The sequence below is a fragment of the Rhinoderma darwinii genome, chromosome 2, assembly GCF_050947455.1.
Source record: "Rhinoderma darwinii isolate aRhiDar2 chromosome 2, aRhiDar2.hap1, whole genome shotgun sequence".
NCBI classification, from domain to species: Eukaryota; Metazoa; Chordata; class Amphibia; order Anura; family Rhinodermatidae; genus Rhinoderma; species Rhinoderma darwinii.
In genome coordinates this window covers 305,744,356-305,761,625 of record NC_134688.1, presented here as the reverse complement: position 1 = coordinate 305,761,625, position 17,270 = coordinate 305,744,356, and the positions used below count along the sequence as shown (strand labels likewise).

The 17,270-nt window shown below is 43.3% G+C and overlaps 1 protein-coding gene across 1 annotated transcript in view; it reads left to right on the top strand.

Moving 5' to 3' along the window:
* Nucleotides 1-17,270, top strand: part of TNNI1 (troponin I1, slow skeletal type) — a 72,858-nt gene that overhangs the window by 2,606 nt on the left and 52,982 nt on the right. The window contains exons 2-4 of the mRNA XM_075850622.1: nt 5,954-6,085; nt 6,183-6,272; nt 8,397-8,573. Coding sequence (XP_075706737.1) covers nt 5,960-6,085; nt 6,183-6,272; nt 8,397-8,573 — 393 coding nt within the window. The 5' untranslated portion in view covers nt 5,954-5,959. The remainder of the gene's footprint in view (nt 1-5,953; nt 6,086-6,182; nt 6,273-8,396; nt 8,574-17,270) is intronic.

Here is a 17,270-nt window from a genome sequence, read left to right as displayed (position 1 = left end):
CCGTTTAACCCCTCAGATGCGGTGCTCAATAGCGAGCACCGCATCTGAGTGGTTTTGGAGAGAGCTCCCTCTCATCCCACTGACACCCGGCGATAAGATCGCCGAGTGTCTGTGTCTCCCATGGCAGCCGGGGACCTAATAAAGGTCCCCAGGTCTGCCAGTAATGAATGCCTGCTAGATCATGCCTGTGGTATGACCTAGCAGATACCTGTCCGTTTTAAGCGGACAGGCAGTAATACACTGCAATACAAAAGTATTGCAGTGTATTATAATAGCGATCGGAGGATCGCATAGTGAAGTCCCCTAGTGGGACTAGTAAAAAAGTTTAAAAAAAAGTTTAATAAAGTTAATTAAAAAAAATGTGAAAAAAAAATGAAAAACCCACCTTTTCCCCTTACAAAATGCTTTACTATTAAAAAACAAAATAAAGTAAAAAAGTTACACATATTTGGTATCGCCGCGTCCGTAATGACCCTGACTATAAATCTATTACATTACTTAACCCGCACGGTGAACGTCGTAAAAAATTAAATAAAAAACGACGGAAAAATTGCTGTTTTCTGTGAATCCTGACTTTAAAAAAATGTGATTAAAAAGTGATCAAAAAGTCGCATTTACTCCGAAATGGTACCAATAAAAACTACAAGTCTTCCCGCATAAAAAAAAGCCCTCATACAACTGCATTGGCAAAAAAATAAAAACGTTACGGCTCTTCAAATATAGAGGCACAATAACAAATAATTTTTTAAAAAAAGCGTTTTTACTGTGTAAAAGTAGTAAAACATGCAAAAACTATACAAATTTGGTATTGTTGCAATCGCAACAACCCGCTGAATAAACTTATTGTGTTATTTAAACAGCGTAGATTTAGGACGCAAAAAAGAGTGGCAAAATTTCAGAGTTTTTTCTATTCCCCCCCAAAAAAAGTTAATAAAAGTTAATCAATAAATAATATGTCCCCCAAAATGGTGCTATTAAAAAATACAACTTGTCCCGCAAAAAACAAGACCTTATACAGCTATGTCGATGCAAAAATAAAAACGTTATAGCTCTTGGAATGCGACGATTCAAAAACGTAAAAAAATAGCTTGGTCATTAAGGTCTAAAATAGGCTGGTCATTAAGGGGTTAATATCTCAGCCCTCCCTTTGTCCTCTACAATTACTGTATATTCCCATGGTCATCTTTACGAAAGCCAATATTATCAGATTTTTTCTTTTTGACATTAGTATATTTATAAAAAAAAAAAAAAAAGGGATTTATTTTAACCCTTTCAAAACCGAGCTAATTTTGACCTTCATGACCAGCCCCATTTTCTCAAATCTGACATGTGTCAATTTATGTGTTAATAACTCTGGAATTGTTTTGCCTATCCAAGCGATTCTGAGATTGTTTTCTCGTGACACATTGGACTTTATGTTAGTGGAAAAATTTGGTCAATAAATTCATTGCTTATTTGTGAAAAACACCAAAATTTAGAGAAAATTTGCAAAAATTATGATTTTTCTCATTTTAAATGTATCTGCTTGTAAAACAGATAGTAATACCACACAAAATAGTTACTATTTTATATATTCCATATGTCTACTTTATATTTGCATAGTTTTTTGAACATTATTTTATTTTTCTAGGACGTTACAACGTTTAGAACTTTAGCAGCAATTTCTCACATTTTCAAGAAAATTTCAAAAGGCTATTTTTACAGGGACCAGTTCAGGTCTGAAGTGGCTTTGAGGGCCTTATGTACTAGATAGACCCCATAAATCACCCCATATTAAAAACTGCACCCCTCAAAGTATTCAAAATAGCATTCAGAAAGTTCCTTAACCCATTAGGCGCTTCACAGGAATTAAAGCAAAGTAGAGGTGAAATGTACAAATTTTATTTTTTTTGCTGAAATTCATTTGTAATACATTTTTTTCTGTAACACAGAAGGTTTTACCCGAGAAATGCAACTCAATATTTATTGCCCAGATTCTGCAGTTTTTAGAAATATCCAACATGTGGCCCTAGTGTGATAATGGACTGAAACACAGGCCTCAGAAGCAAAGTAGCACCTAGTGGATTTTGGGGCCTCCTTTTTTTAGAATACATTTTAGGCACCATGTCAGGTTTGAAGAGGTATTGTGGTGCCAAAACAGTGGAAATCCCCCAAAAGTGAGACGGTTTTGAAACTACACACCTCAAGGAATTTATCTAGGGGTACAGTTAGCATCTTGACCCCACAGGTATTTTGCTATATTTATTGGAGTTTGTCTGTGAAAGTGAAAATCTACTTTTTTTCTGAAAAAATATTTAAAAAAAATAATATTTGCAAGGAATAAAGATTAAAAAGCACCCCAGAACTTGTAAAGCTACTTCTTACGCCAATACCCCATATGTGGTACTAAACGGCTGTTTGGACCCACGGCAGAGCTCAGAAGGGAAGGAGCGCCATTTGGATTTTGAAGCGCAGATTTAGCTGGATTATTTTGCAGTGCCATGTCGCGTTTGCAACGCCCTGGAGTAAGCAAAACAGTGGAATCCCCCCAAAACTGACCCCATTTTGAAGACTACACCCCTCAAGGAATTGTTCTAGGGGTATAGTTAGCATTTTGACCCCACAGTTTTTTTGCTGAATTTAGTGGAATTAGGCCGTGAAAATGAAAATCTACTTTTTTCTGAAAAAACATAGAAATGTTTAATTTTTACAATGAATAAAGGAGAAAAATTACCCCAAAATTTGTAAAGCAATTTGTCCTGATTACAGCAATACGCCATATGTGGTAATAAGCTGCTGTTTGGACCCACGGCAGGACTCAGGAGGGAAGGAACAATATTTGGCTTTTGGAGCTCAAATTTAGCTGGAATGGTTTTCGGGTGTCATGTCGCATATGCAAAGCCCCTGAGGTACCAAAACAGTGGAAACCTCCCAAAAGTCCCTTTAGGGGACTGGAACGAGCGATCATTAGGTCGCTGGTACAATACACTGCAGTACTAATGTATTGCAGTATAATGTAATTTTACAGGCTCCTGTAACAGCGCGATCGCTGTTCCTGTCCGTTAGTCCCGGGTGTCAGCTGTAATACACAGCGGACACCTGCAGAATATTGAGCGTGTGCGCAGCGCATGAGCCCGCTCCATATATAACCCCTCGCACCACGACATGCTATTAAGTCGTGGTGCGCCAAGGCGTTAATGCGCAGCGGATGGTGCAAAGTGAAAATTAAAATTTTCCACTGATATGCCATTTTAATGCACAATATATTGTGCCCAGTTTGTGCCACTGAAGACAAATACCTCATACAATGTTGAGCGGATTCTCCCGGATATAATATGTCATATATGTGGACGTAAGCTGGTGTTTGGGCACGCTGTGGGGCTCAGAAGGGAGGGAACACCATTTGGCTTTTGGAGCGCAGATTTTGCTTGGTAACTGTTCTGTTTGGGGTTTTGCTGGTATTTCAGTTTATGATGTGGGGGTATGTGTAAATTGGGCAGAGTACATCAGGGCATAATAAGAGGGTATAATAATGGGGTACATAAATAATAATTCTCAGATATGTGGCCGGTGTCGCACTGATAAATGGCGCCCGATCCTATCCGCTTTTGGAACACTCTGCACATTTTGCATCGCCATATTCTGAGAGCCAGAACTTTTTTATTTTTTCACCACCGGAGCTGCGTGAGGGCTTATTTGTTGCGGGACAATCTGTACTTTTCATTAGTGTTATTTTAGGGTACTTGTGATTTTTTTTTATCACTTTTTATTAGATTTTTTTGGAAGCAAAGTGACAAAGAAACATAAATTCTGACAATGTTTTTTGTATTTATTTTTTTTACAGTATTCACCGTGCGGTATAAATGACATTTTACTTTATTCTGCGGGTCGGTACGATTACGGCGATACCATATGTATATAGGTTTTTTATGTTTTGTGGCGATTGCGCAATAAAATCACAAATTATTTATTTTTTGTATCACCATATTCTGAGAGCCATAATTTTATATTTTTCCGTCAAAAAAGCGGTGTAAGGGCTGTGTTTTTTGCGGGACGGGTTGTAGTTTTTATTGGTACTATTTTGGGGTACATGCGACTTTTTGATCACTTTTTATTCTATATTTTGGGAGGGTTGATGACCAAAAAAAAGTGATTCTAACATTGTTTTTTAATTATTTTTTTTGCGGTGTTCACCGTGCGGGAAAAATAATATCATTGTTTTATAGTTTGGGTCGTTACGAACGCGGTGATGCCAAATATGTGTACTTTTTTTAACATTTTCATTTTTTTCCTATAATAAAAGACTTATTATAGGAAAAAAAGCATTATTTTTTTTTGTAACTTTTATAACTTGTTTTTACACTTTTATAAAACTTTTTTATTACTTTATTTTTTACTTTTTACTTGTTTTACTTGGAGACTGGCAGCACTGATCGCTGCTATAATACATTACACTACCTAGGTAGTGTAACGTATTATAAACTGTCAGTGTGACGCTCAGAGTCACACTGACAGGAAGCTTATGAGAACCAACATCCGGCTGGTTCTCATAGGCTGCTGTGCATGGCAGACCCGGGGGATGTTATATGGCCCCCTTTTCTGCCATATAACCGACTGCAGCACCTGCAATCGGTCCCCGGGAAAGTTTGTTGTAGCAACAAACTTTCCAGTTTGTTATAGCAACAAACTTTCCAGTTCGTTGCTACAACACACTTTCCCTGCGATCACATGACCGGGACCTGAACTAATCAGGTCCCGATCATATCTCCGGGAACAGAGGCAGGTGATAACAGCGCGATCCGGGTGTCAGCGCTACTCTGAGACACCCGGATCGCGCTTTTAACACCCACCGTGAATTCACGTCGGCACTGCACAGAGCCCAGCAAGTGCCGACGTGAATATACAGTGGGCGGTCGGGAAGCGGTTAATGTAATTAACGATTTGTTTTTCTGTGGATTACTTTGCCATCCTGATTTCATTTTTAAATTTCCTATTGAGATCTTTGTAAGTCTGGAATGCTTTTGCTGAGCCCTCAGCCTTCAATGTTTTTAATGCTTTTTGGTTTTGTCTCATTATATTCAGTAATTCCCTATTAATCCATATTGGTCTCCCTTTATTTCGAGACATTTTGTTACTAGTGGGTATAAACTTAGTACACGATTCGTGTAATATATCTTTATAAACGCCCCATTTATCTTCAGTATTCCGCTTTACCATTACATGATCACAGTCAACAAGACTAAGTGCTTCCCTCAGTCAATTGAATTTTTCCTAAAACTCCAGGTTTTTGTAGCTCCCTTTCGTACCGTTTTATTGAATATTATATTAAAGCTTACCATATTGTGGTCACTATTGCCCAAGTGCTCCCGGACCTCCACATCTGATATTGTGTCTGGTCTATTAGATAAGACCAAATCCAGCACATTATCCTCTCTAGTTGGTTTATCAACCAACTGAACAAAATAATTGTCCTGGATTATGTATAAAAACTTCCAGCTTTTATCACATCTAGCGGCCTGTATGTCCCAATTAATGTCAGGATAGTTAAAATTCCCTTATAATAAAGACCCCATTATTTGGTGCCTTTGCTATTTGTTGCAGCATTTCATCCTCAGCCCGTTCCGCTATGTTTGGTGGATTGTAACAAATTAATCACTGGAATACGGTATTCACTAATATTAATAAATAACTTTTATTGAATATGCTTTAAAAATCAACAAAAATGGTGACTTAAAAAAGTTGACATATAAATGAATGAATGTACTCTAATACACGACACAGAGCAGCTGTATCTCAAAAAGTAGGAGTAATTTTTAATGAAAACTAATTTGAAAGTTGCACCAAACACACTCACTGACATTTTTATTAAAAAATAAAATTACCTTCGAAGGTTTACGTAGCCTTTAAGCTTATGAATATTTATTTAAAAAAAAAAAAAGATTAAATATACATATTTTGTGCTTTCCCTCCATAGAGTTTAATGCTTGCAAAGGCCAAGGAGGCATGGGATCAAGAACATGTAAATACACAGGAAGAAAAGCAGAAATACCTAAGTGAGAGGGTGCCACACAGCAACACACATGGTTTGGGACTGGCAGCATTACAGGTGCTTCTATAATCACTTCTTACATGCTGTCAAGTAGCAAATTGTTTTGCTTTTATTTTCATATAGAACACCTTTAAATAATATTTTGTTTTTACAGGAGTTGTGCCGAGAACTCCATGAAAAAGTTGGAATAGTTGATGAGGAAAGATATGACATTGAAGCAAAAGTTCTTCATAATACAAGAGAGGTAATCCAATTTTATCAAAAGAAAGTATGACTGGATTACTTACAAACCAGCAAATGTAAACATATGATGCTAAATAAGTGTATATATTGGGGCAGATTTACTATTTAAAATGCACCAGCGTTCCGGTTCAAATTCAGTAAAAATTCTGGCATACATGCCATGCGCCACATTTATTAACTGTTTAAGGGACTTTGTTCAACATGCTCAACAAGGGGCATGATTGGTGAGAAAAGAGCATGGCCTAGCTAAAAGGGGCATGGCATACAATGTGACAAACTGGAGTAAGCTGAGCCAACTAGTAGGTGGTATAAGGAAAGAAAAATGTCTAGCGAGAAGCGGTAAATTTATCATGCAGCATTCAACACTTTGGTCAATTTGGTGCATTTTCTGACTGTCTTGTCTAAGTTTACACTGTCTAAAAAATGTTAGCACTGAAGCTATTGTACTGAACATAAGAACTACACAGTAAGGGGGATGGACTTTGGGTCAGGTTTTCTAGTACCTGGATATTCCTCAAAAACACCCTACAGTTGATACAATTGTTAGTAAAAAAAAAAACATGTTATCAAACATTCACCATACATAAAGTAAAAACAAAAATGCAGAAACAAATCAAAGATTCGAGCAACTTTGAAACATATAATCCATCAAGTGTACCAAACATTTTTGTTCAGTGCATACTAGTAATTTAAAGAGGACCTTTCACCTGCCCAAAAAATTGCAGTTGATATCTGTTAGGCTACATTCCCACGAGCGTATCAAATTCACGTTCGTGAAAAACGTGCCTGAATCTTTTCCGTGTGTGTTGCGTTAAACATCAGTGTGCTTTGCGAGTGGCATGCGTTATTCACGCACTTGCAAAGCACATATTTTTTTTACTATTATTTTCAATTGAATTGATGTTCAAATCACGCACCGCACACGGGTGTACATCCGTGTGTGGTGCACGGTTTTCACGCACCCATTGACTTTAATGGGCACGTAGGTGCGTGAAAACATACCAATATAGGACATGCAGTGAGTTTCACGCAGCAGACTCCTGCTGCGTGAAAACACACCCATGTGTGCACGGCCCCATTGAAATTAATGGGTCCGTGTGCTGCGCGTGATTTCCATGCGCAGCACACAGATGTTATTCACGTTCGAGTGAATGGGACCTTAGATTTTAAGGGCCTCACAGATTCTGATGCGCTTTATTTTTTTCTTCTGGCCCCCATCGTTCCTGAGATATAAAGGCCGTTAGTTCTGGTGTCCGATATGCAAATGAGGCATTTGACTGTCAAGTAGGCGGTTACTCCTTATCAAGTGACAGGTGTTACCCACCCACTTGACAGTCAAAGGCCTGATTTGCATATCGGGCACCAAAACTAACGGCACCGATATCTCAGCAACGGTTAGGGCTCATTTACACGAGCGTGTTATACGTCCGTGCGACGCGTGTGATTTTCACGCGCGTCGTACGGACCTATGTTAGTCTATGGGGCCGTGCAGACAGTCCGTGATTTTTGCACAACGTGAGTCTGTTGCGTAAAACTTACGACATGTCCTATATTTGTGCGTTGTTCGCCCATCACGCACCCATTGAAGTCAATGGGTGAGTGAAAATCACGCATGCCACACGGAAGCACTTCCGTGGGACAAGCGTGATTCGCGCAACAGCTGTCAAACTATGGATGTAAACAGAAAAGCACCACATGCTTTTTTGTTTACAAACATCCAAACGGAGTGTCATAATGATGGCGGCTACGCGAAAATCACGCAGCCGCGCATCATACGGGGCTGACACACGGAGCTGTTAAGTGCCTTTTGTGCATGCAAAACGCCGCGTTTTTTACATGCGCAAACCGCACACGCTCGTGTAAACCCGGCCTTAGGGCTAGAAGAAAAAAATTAAAAGCAGCAGAATCTGTGAGGTGCCTGCAATCTAACTCAGATGTAAGCTGCAGTTTTTTGGGCAGGTGACAGGTTCTCTTTAACTGTTCAAATAAATTTTAAGAAGTTTCTGACTTCCCTTATTGGAAAGGATTTATTTTTTAAACTGTCCATTGCTGAAAACAATACATACATATTGGTGCATGAGCAATTTTTAAATGTTTAAATTTATGGTAATATTTTCTCTGGTAGATTCAAGATCTGAAGATGAAAGTGCTAGATTTGCGTGGGAAGTTTAAAAGACCAGCATTACGTAGAGTGAGAGTATCAGCTGATGCTATGCTCCGTGCATTACTTGGCTCAAAACACAAGGTCTCTATGGATCTTCGTGCTAACTTGAAGTCTGTGAAGAAGGAGGACACAGAGAAGGTACAATTATTTGAAATTACTTCAATTCAAGGGTTAGTCAACATGTAACCGACTTATTTTCCACTGCAGATTTTGTACTATGTTACCCGCAGATTTTGCCTTTGATTTGCAACGGATTACACCCTATGCATTGTAAAGTGTGAAATCTGCACTCCAAATTTGCTCCATTTTCGCAAAAGAATGGGCATGCTGCAGATTTGAAAATCTGCATCATGCTCTGATTTTTTTCCATTACGCGTGGTTAGGGTTTAAAAAAAAACAACCCATATGTATTGCACTGTAAACTGCTGTTTCTACGTCTGATTGTGGCAATAGGCCGGTTTCCCATTTAGAGTAAACGCTGTGGAATTTCCGCAACGGAATTATGTGCGGAAATTCCGCAGCATTTACAGTAGCAGCAAAGTGGATGGGATTTCGAAAATGTCATGCCCACGCTGTGGAAAAAAATGCAGCGCAAACGTTAATAAATGTACATGTGGTGCGGAATTTAATCCTGCATTTTTGATGATTTTGTGTTGCAGGTCTTCCCCATTGAATTCAATGGGGATGCAAAACCCGCAACAGAAAGCCTAGTGTTGCGACTTTTGCAGCGTAATCGCAGCGATTACGCCATAAAAATCGCAACTCGGGAAAGAAAATAAAAATCATATTTACCCAGAGCGCTCTCCTTCTTCCTGCAGTCCGAACTCCTGGGATGACGTTTCATCCCATGTGATCGCTGCAGCCAATGACAGGCTGTAGCATCACATGGTCTGCAATGGCCATGGCCATGCAATGTCATCGTAGGAGGCCGGAGTGGACGTCAAAGGAGGGAGGGGGTAAGTATGAGCGCTTTTTTATGCAGCGGAAATTCCTTCAGAAAAACCGCACCACAATGTCACCATACCACTAGGTCGTATACGCTGCATGATCCCCTGGAATCCGGCTTTAGGGGATGTTGAGACGCGGCAGATTTGTTGCAGAAATTTCTACAACTAAGGTCTTGTTTATGAGTTTTTTTGCAGGCAGAAACATCTGCCTCAAAATTCATTCAGTTCTTCAATTTTGACCTGCATTCAAATTCTTGCCGCAATTCTTGCTGTGTTTTTCGCCTATGGCCATTGAGCCACGCGGGCAAAAAAGGGCACGAAAAATGCTTTCTCTACCTTCCACAGATTTCAGTGGGGGGTCAGAGGCGGAACCGCGGCAAGAAAGAGCATGTCCCTTTTTTTTACCGTGATCGCCCAAAAACCGCCGTGGAAAGAAAACACCTCGGCCATTTTTAGCTCTGATTCCAATGCGGTTTCCGCGTCAAAATCAACGTAAAAAAAACCCTGTGTGGTGCTAACTGGGCCTAAAAGTCAGTTTCTTGCATCTGAATGGGCTTGTTTTTGCAACATGTACATGGATTTTTGACAACCCCATGAATGGGACAAATATTGCAGAAATTTCTAATTGAATGGCATGTCTGAGGGAAGCTATCTTACCAACCAGCATGCTCTTTTTTTGCCCATCATATTACTTACAATACACTAATATGAATAACAACAACAGAAGTCTTCTTGATAGAAAAATGTGGGGTAGGACACAGCTTTATTTATACAAAGTTTACAAAAAGTTTAGAAGAGTCAATAAATAAATTGGTCATCTCAAATATCAGCCACTGCACTTGCGGTTGACATGTTTGAAGATGTTTATTTAGATGACCCATGTATCCTAAACAATGCTCTCTCCGCCAAAGCTGTGACAAAGGAAAAACAAAATTATTAGAAAGAAAAAATGTTGTACATACAAAACGTGAGAGATATAATAGGCTAAACATGCCTATAACCAAAATTCTCAACAAAATTTTTATAAGAAAAGACAAAATATGGGACGGTGGGCCCACCTATAGATAAATAAGGGGGACCAATAGGTAATTAGACCAAAGCCCACTGTTATGCTTTCCCCCCTCCGTAGCCCCCTCAGTTAGAAGGCATTCTTTCGTTAACCCCTCGATGTCTGCAGACTGAGGGAAGCTATCTTACCAACCAGCGTGCTCTTCTTTTACCCATCATATTACTTACGATACACTATTATGAATAACAAGAACAGGAGACTTCTGGATGGGAAAATGTGGGGTAGGCCACTGCTTCATTTATACAAAGTTTACAAAAAGTTTAGGAGAATATATTTTAAAAAATTAGCATCTCGAGGATCGCCCATCGGCCACTGATTCACACAAGCTTTAAATACGTCCATGTGACGGCCATTGACACAACGGACGTCACATAGACCTATGTAATTCAATGGGGTCGTTCACACAGACCGTTGAAAAAGAGAACATGTCCTATTTTGTTCAGTTTTCACGGATCCCTCCATAGACTTAAGTTTATGGGGATCCGTGAAAACGGAACCCGCACGAGGGCACCTCGGGCGTGAAAAATGTCACGTTTATCACGTTCGAGTTTCCCCATGCTCTTGTGAATCTAGCCTAAAGAAGGCTTGTCGCCTCTGGAGATTGAACCTTTTTTCTCCAGATGGAGGGAGTGCTCCCTTGTCTTTTGAGAGGATTTTACATGGAATAGGTTTTCACTATATTTCTTGTATGGGCCATTCATATATTTATATAAGTTAATTGTGTCCCGTCCCCCCCCTTCGTTGTCTCTTTTCAAGGCTAAATAGGTTTAATTGTTTTAATATTTCCTCATAACTTAGATTCTCCATGCCCCTTATTAGTTTAGTTGCTCTTCTTTGTATTTTTTCAACTCCAGGGCATCCTTTCTATGAACTGAAGCCCAGAACCGAACTGCATATTCTAGATGAGGCTGCACTAATGCTTTGTAAACTGGTAATATTACATCCTTGTCCAGCCTCTGTCACAAAGGGTCAGTGGACCCACTGGGCCGTACCGCCTTGGCGCTAAGGCAGCTGGCCAACAGGGCGCAGGTGAATGTCTATAGTTCGTATAGGTACCTGTGGCAACTCAGACAGCAGCAAGACAGGCTCGGCTGGGACTAGGCAGCAGGTAGACGTCAGGCGAGGTGAAGCAGGTCAGACGTGGATACAGCACAACACGTCTTTGGCACAGCACAGTGCTCGACCAGGAAGGTATGGAATGCTAGGAAAAGGAACTGGAACTGGAACAGGTACAGGAACAGGTAACACACTAGGAGGCCATCACATAGACAAACTAGGGAACAACAACAACGCTCAGGCATCGAAGCAGGGGGCTGGACCCCTCTTATATTCCAGGGTACTCACGGGTCAAAGTTCATCAAAAGGTTCGGTGCGCACGCTGCCCCTTTAAGAGCGGGCACGAGCGTGCGTGTACCCTACGTGAACCGGCTGAGGTGAGTGGACGCGAGCACTGGCGTCTCTTGAGGAGGAGGCTGGGGCCAGCGCTTGCCGACTCGTGGCTGCGGCTGTCAGGAGGGGACCGGAGCTGACAGCCGACAGCCACGGACATTACAGTATCCCCCCTCTTACACCCCCTCTTCTTGGGACCAGAGCGAGAAAGAAACTTCTTCAGAAGAGCAGGAGCATTGAGGTTCTCCTCTGGCTCCCAGGACCTTTCTTCAGGACCAAGTGTCCTCCAATCCACCAAATAAAAGGTATTTCCTCTCACTCTCTTGGTGTCCAGGATCTTTTGAACCTCAAAGGTGTCTGAAGTGCCGCTGGAGGCAACCTCAGGGCTAGGAGTTTTGGTGTAGCGGTTCAGAACCACCGGCTTCAGGAGGGAGACATGGAAGGAGTTGGGGATCTTGAGGGTAGGAGGCAGCCGAAGCTTATAGGTGACAGGGTTGCTGTAGGATCTCGAAGGGTCCGGGGAACCTGGGAGCAAATTTGCATGATGGCACCCTTAGTCGAATATTCCTGGAATACAGCCAAACCCTCATGCCAGGAAGAAACTGAGGAGGTTCTCTTCTCCTTGTGTCAGCCTTCTGTTTCATGCGGTCGACTGCCATTAGTATGGAGGATCGAGTCTGCTGCTAGATCTGCAGGAAGTCTCTAAAAGCGGAGTCAGCCGCTGGTAGCTCGGAAGTATCGGGCACCGGGTGAGGAATTCGTGGGTTCTGTCCGTAAACAATGAAGAACGGTGTATTTCTTGTGGACTCGCTGGTGTGATTATTGTAGGAGAATTCTGCCCATGGGAGCAACTGCACCCAGTCATCATGCTGCTTGGAAATGAAGTGGCGTAGGTAGTTCTAAAAGATCTGATTGAGCCTCTCAACCTGACCATTGGACTGAGGATGGTAGGCTGATGAAAAGTCCAATTTCACACTGAGGAGTCCGCAGAGGGCTCTCCAGAACTTCAAGGTAAACTGAATCCCCCGATCAGACACAATATGCTGGATGGACAGCTGAGGAGCATATGGAAGACCGGTCAGAGGAACAAAGTGGGCCATCTTCGAAAATCGGTCCACCTCCACCCAGACAGCACTGGATCCAGCAGAGAGAGGCAGATCCGTAATAAAGTCCATAGCTATATGCTGCCAGGGAGTATTGGGCACAGGCAATGGCTGGAGCAGACCAGCAGGTCTTGAGTGAGCGGCCTTGTTGGCTGCACATACAGAACAGGAAGAAACTAAGTCCATAATGTCCTTGGGCAGCGTGGGCCACCAGAAATGAAGAGCAATCAGATCCCGGGTCTTACGGACCCCCGCGTGACCTTCCAGTCTAGAGGAGTGTCCCCAGCTGAGGAATCTTCCACGATCAGCCAGGCGCACAAAAGTCCTCCCTGGAGGAATGTCCCAAACTTGCAGGGGATTGACAGAGACAATGCAAGATGGATCAATAATGTTCTGTGGACTCTCTATGGTGTCTTCCGTCTCAAAAAACCTGGACAAGGCATCGGCCCTCACATTCTTGTCGGCCAGGCGATAATGGAGCTCAAACTGGAACCTTGTAAAGAACAGTGACCACCTGGCCTGACGAGGGTTCAGCCGTTGGGCCGTATGGAGGTAGGTCAGATTCTTGTAGTCTGTAAAAATCAGGATCGGATGAGCTGCGCCCTCTAGTAGATGTCTCCATTCTTCCAGGTCCAATTTCATGGCCAGTAACTCGCGATCCCCAATCGAGTAGTTGCGTTCTGTGGAAGAGAAGAGCTTAGAAAAATATCCACATACCCTTGACTTGCCCTTGGGACCTCTCTGGAACGGGAGTGCACCAGCACTGACAGAGGATGCGTCCACCTCCAACGAGAACTGCAGAGAGACATCCGGATGATGGATGATAGAGGCTGAAGTGAAGGCACTCTTAAAGCTATTGAATGCGGACTCTGCCTCAGAAGTCCACACCTTGGCGTTCATACCCTTCTTAGTAAGGTTAGAGATGGGAAAAGTCAGTGAGGAGAAGTTTGGAATAAACTGCATGTAAAAATTAGCGAATCCCAGAAAGCGCTGTATGGCCCTCAAGACTTGAGGACGTGGCCATTCCAGAACAGACTTTACCTTCTCAGGATCCATCTCGAGACCTCAATTCGAGACGATGTAGCCCAGGAAGGGTAGAGCAGAGTTGTCACGATTCTCTCTTAACCGTAGCAGATCTTGACAGACTTGTCTCTGGTGCGTTATAGGATCTGGAGAAAAAATCTACTACACAAACATAGAGGAGGTCACGGAAAATGTAATTCACAAACTCCTGGAAGACCGCGTGAGCATTACACAGGCCGAAGGACATTACTAGATACTCATAGTGTCCATCACGGGTGTTAAATGCAGTCTTCCATTCATCACCCTGGCGAATCCGGACTAGGTTGTAAGCCCCACGCAGGTCTAGTTTAGAAAAACTCTTGGCACCACGTATACGATCAAACAGTTCAGAGATCAGTGGCAACGGATATTTATTCTTCACCATGATCTGGTTGAGACCTCGGTAGTTGATACAAGGACGATGAGAGTCATCTTTCTTTTTGACAAAGAAGAACTCGGCTCCCACCGGGGAGGAAGACTTTCGTATGAAGCCCCTCTCAAAGTTCTCTTTCACATAGGCGGACATGGACATAGTCCCTGGCAAGGAGAGAGGATATACCCTACCATGGGGAAGGGATGCACTAGGAATCAGCTCGATAGGACAGTCATATGCCCGATGTGGAGGCAATGTCTCCGCCTCTCTCTTTCTGAAGATGCTGCATAATGACTCGCAATCCTGCCAATGACCGAGGCATCAAAGGCTGATCCGACCGAATCTGCACCAGGCAATGACCTTGACACTCAGGGCCCCACTGGAGAACCTCTCCAGAATTCCAGTCCAGAACTGGGGCATGCAGTCGGAGCCAAGGCAGACCCAGCAACACAGGGTTAACAGCTTTGGTTAGCACATAGAAAGGCAGAAGTTCGGAGTGAAGGGCTCCCACTTGTAGCCTCAGCGGCTTGGTCACAGCTATAACTGGGTCTGGCAGAGGTAGTCCATTCACTGAAGCAACAGTCAACGGGTTCTCCAGTGGGGTGGTGGGTAATTGCAGAAGATCCACCAGGTCTCTACGGATGAAATTAGCAGTGGATCCAGAGTCTAGATATGCAGAAACCTGATGCGTTTTCTCGCCGGACACTATGGTCACAGGTATGGACAATCTAGATGGAAGTCCATTCTTACCCAAGGTTGTTACTCCTAGCAACCCTAGGTTTTTGGGATCTTTGGGGACACAGGCGCACAAGATGGCCACCGAGGCCGCAATAAAGAGTCCAGTTGTGTGTCTGCGTTGCCTCACCTGGGTGGATAACTTATACTGGTCCCTTATCACAGACTCCTTAGGAGGATCGATATCTGAGGACAGCAGGGGTTGCTGCAAAGTAGGAGCCAAACTGGGATCCCTCCCGTCGAACCTCTTGGAGGCCTTCTTGGATCAGTATATAAATCCGGGCAGACAGAAGGATGAGGTCGTCCAGGGTAGATGGCAGATCTCGGGCGGCAAGTTCGTCCTTAATTCTAGAAGCCAGTCCATGCCAGAATGCAGCCACCAGAGCCTCATTGTTCCATAACAGCTCTCCCGCCAGGGTGCTGAAGAGGATGGTGTACCCACTCACGGAGGTGTCTCCTTGGCATAGGTTAATCAAAGATGCAGCTGCAGATGAGCATTGTCCAGGCCCCTAAAACACCATGTGAAAAGTCCGGAGGAAGGCTTGGAAGTCACGGGTCTCTGGACATTGTCTCTCCCAGATAGGTTTCACCCATGCAAGAGCCTTGCCGGTGAGGAGAGAAATTATGAAAGCAACCCTTGCGCCATCAGACGAAAATGTCCTACTATACAGGCTGAAGTGGATCTGGCATTGATTAAGAAATCCATGACAGGTACTCGCTTCTCCATCATAGCGGTCAGGAAGTGGCAAAGAAACACTGCCAAGAGGTGTAGTCTGAAGATCAACACTGCCAGGTGGTGTAGTAGGAGGAACAGCAGCTTGTGCCTCCTGTCGACGTGCAAGGATGTTTAACGCCTGGAGGAGTTAGTCCTGTCAAGACCGGAGGTCCAGCATATCCGCTCGCATCTCCTGTGACGTCGTCATGGTCTTGAATCGACCAGCGGGGTACATGGCCTGAGAGTACTGTCACGAAGGGTCAGTGGACCCACTGGGCCATACCGCCTTGGTGGTAAGGCAGCTGGCCCACAGGGCGCAGGTGAATGTCTATAGTTCGTATAGCTACCTGTGGCAGCTCAGACAGCAGCAAGGCAGGCTCGGCTGGGACTAGGCAGCAGGTAGACGTCAGGTGAGGTGAAGCAGGTCAGATGTGTATACAGCACGACATGACTTTGGCACAGCACAGTGCTCGACCAGGATGGTATGGAATGCTAGGAGCAGGAACAGGAACTGGAACAGGAACTGGAACTGGAACAGGTACAGGAACAGGTAACACACTAGGAGGCCATCACATAGACAAACTAGGGAACAACAACAACAACGCTCAGGCATCGAAGCAGGGGGCTGGACCCCTCTTATAGTCCAGGGTACTCACGGGTCAAAGTTCATCAAAAGGTCTGCCCCTTTAAGAGCGGGCACGAGCGTGCATGCGCACCCTACGGGATCTGGCTGATGTGAGTGGGCGTCTCCTGAGGAGGAGGCTGGGGCCAGCGCTTGCCGACTCGTGGCTGCGGCTGTCAGGGGGGGACCGGAGATGCCAGCCCGCAGCCACGGACATTACAGCCTCTTTTAATAGACAACAATATCATGCTGGCCTTAGCAGCAGCTGATTGACATTGCAGATCCTTCTCAACAAGTGACTCTCCCAGTGTAGCTCCCTCTAAGACATATGATATATGCAAATTGTTGGTACCCAGATGCATAGCTTTCCATTTATATACATTAAACCTCATTTGCCATGGATGCCCAAACACTCAATGTGTCCAAATTTGCTTGTAATTTATGAACATCTTCCATAGACTGAACTATACTACATAGTTTGGTGTCATCTGCAAAAATAGAAACAGTGCTATTAATCTCATCCTCTATATCATAAATAAATAAGTTGAATAATAGTGGTCCCAGCACTAAACCCTAGGGTACACCATTCAGAGTAGGAATCATTGACCACAACTCCATGGATACAGTCCTTGAGACAATTTTCAATCCAATTACAAACTATACTTTCTAAACCTATGGTCCTTAATTTACCCATTAGGCGTCTCTGAGGGACAGTGTCAAATGCCTTTGCTAAGGCCAAAAACACTGCATCCACAGCGGCCCCTCTGTCTAAGCTTCTACTCACCTCTTCATCAAAACAAATCAGGTTGGTTTGACAACT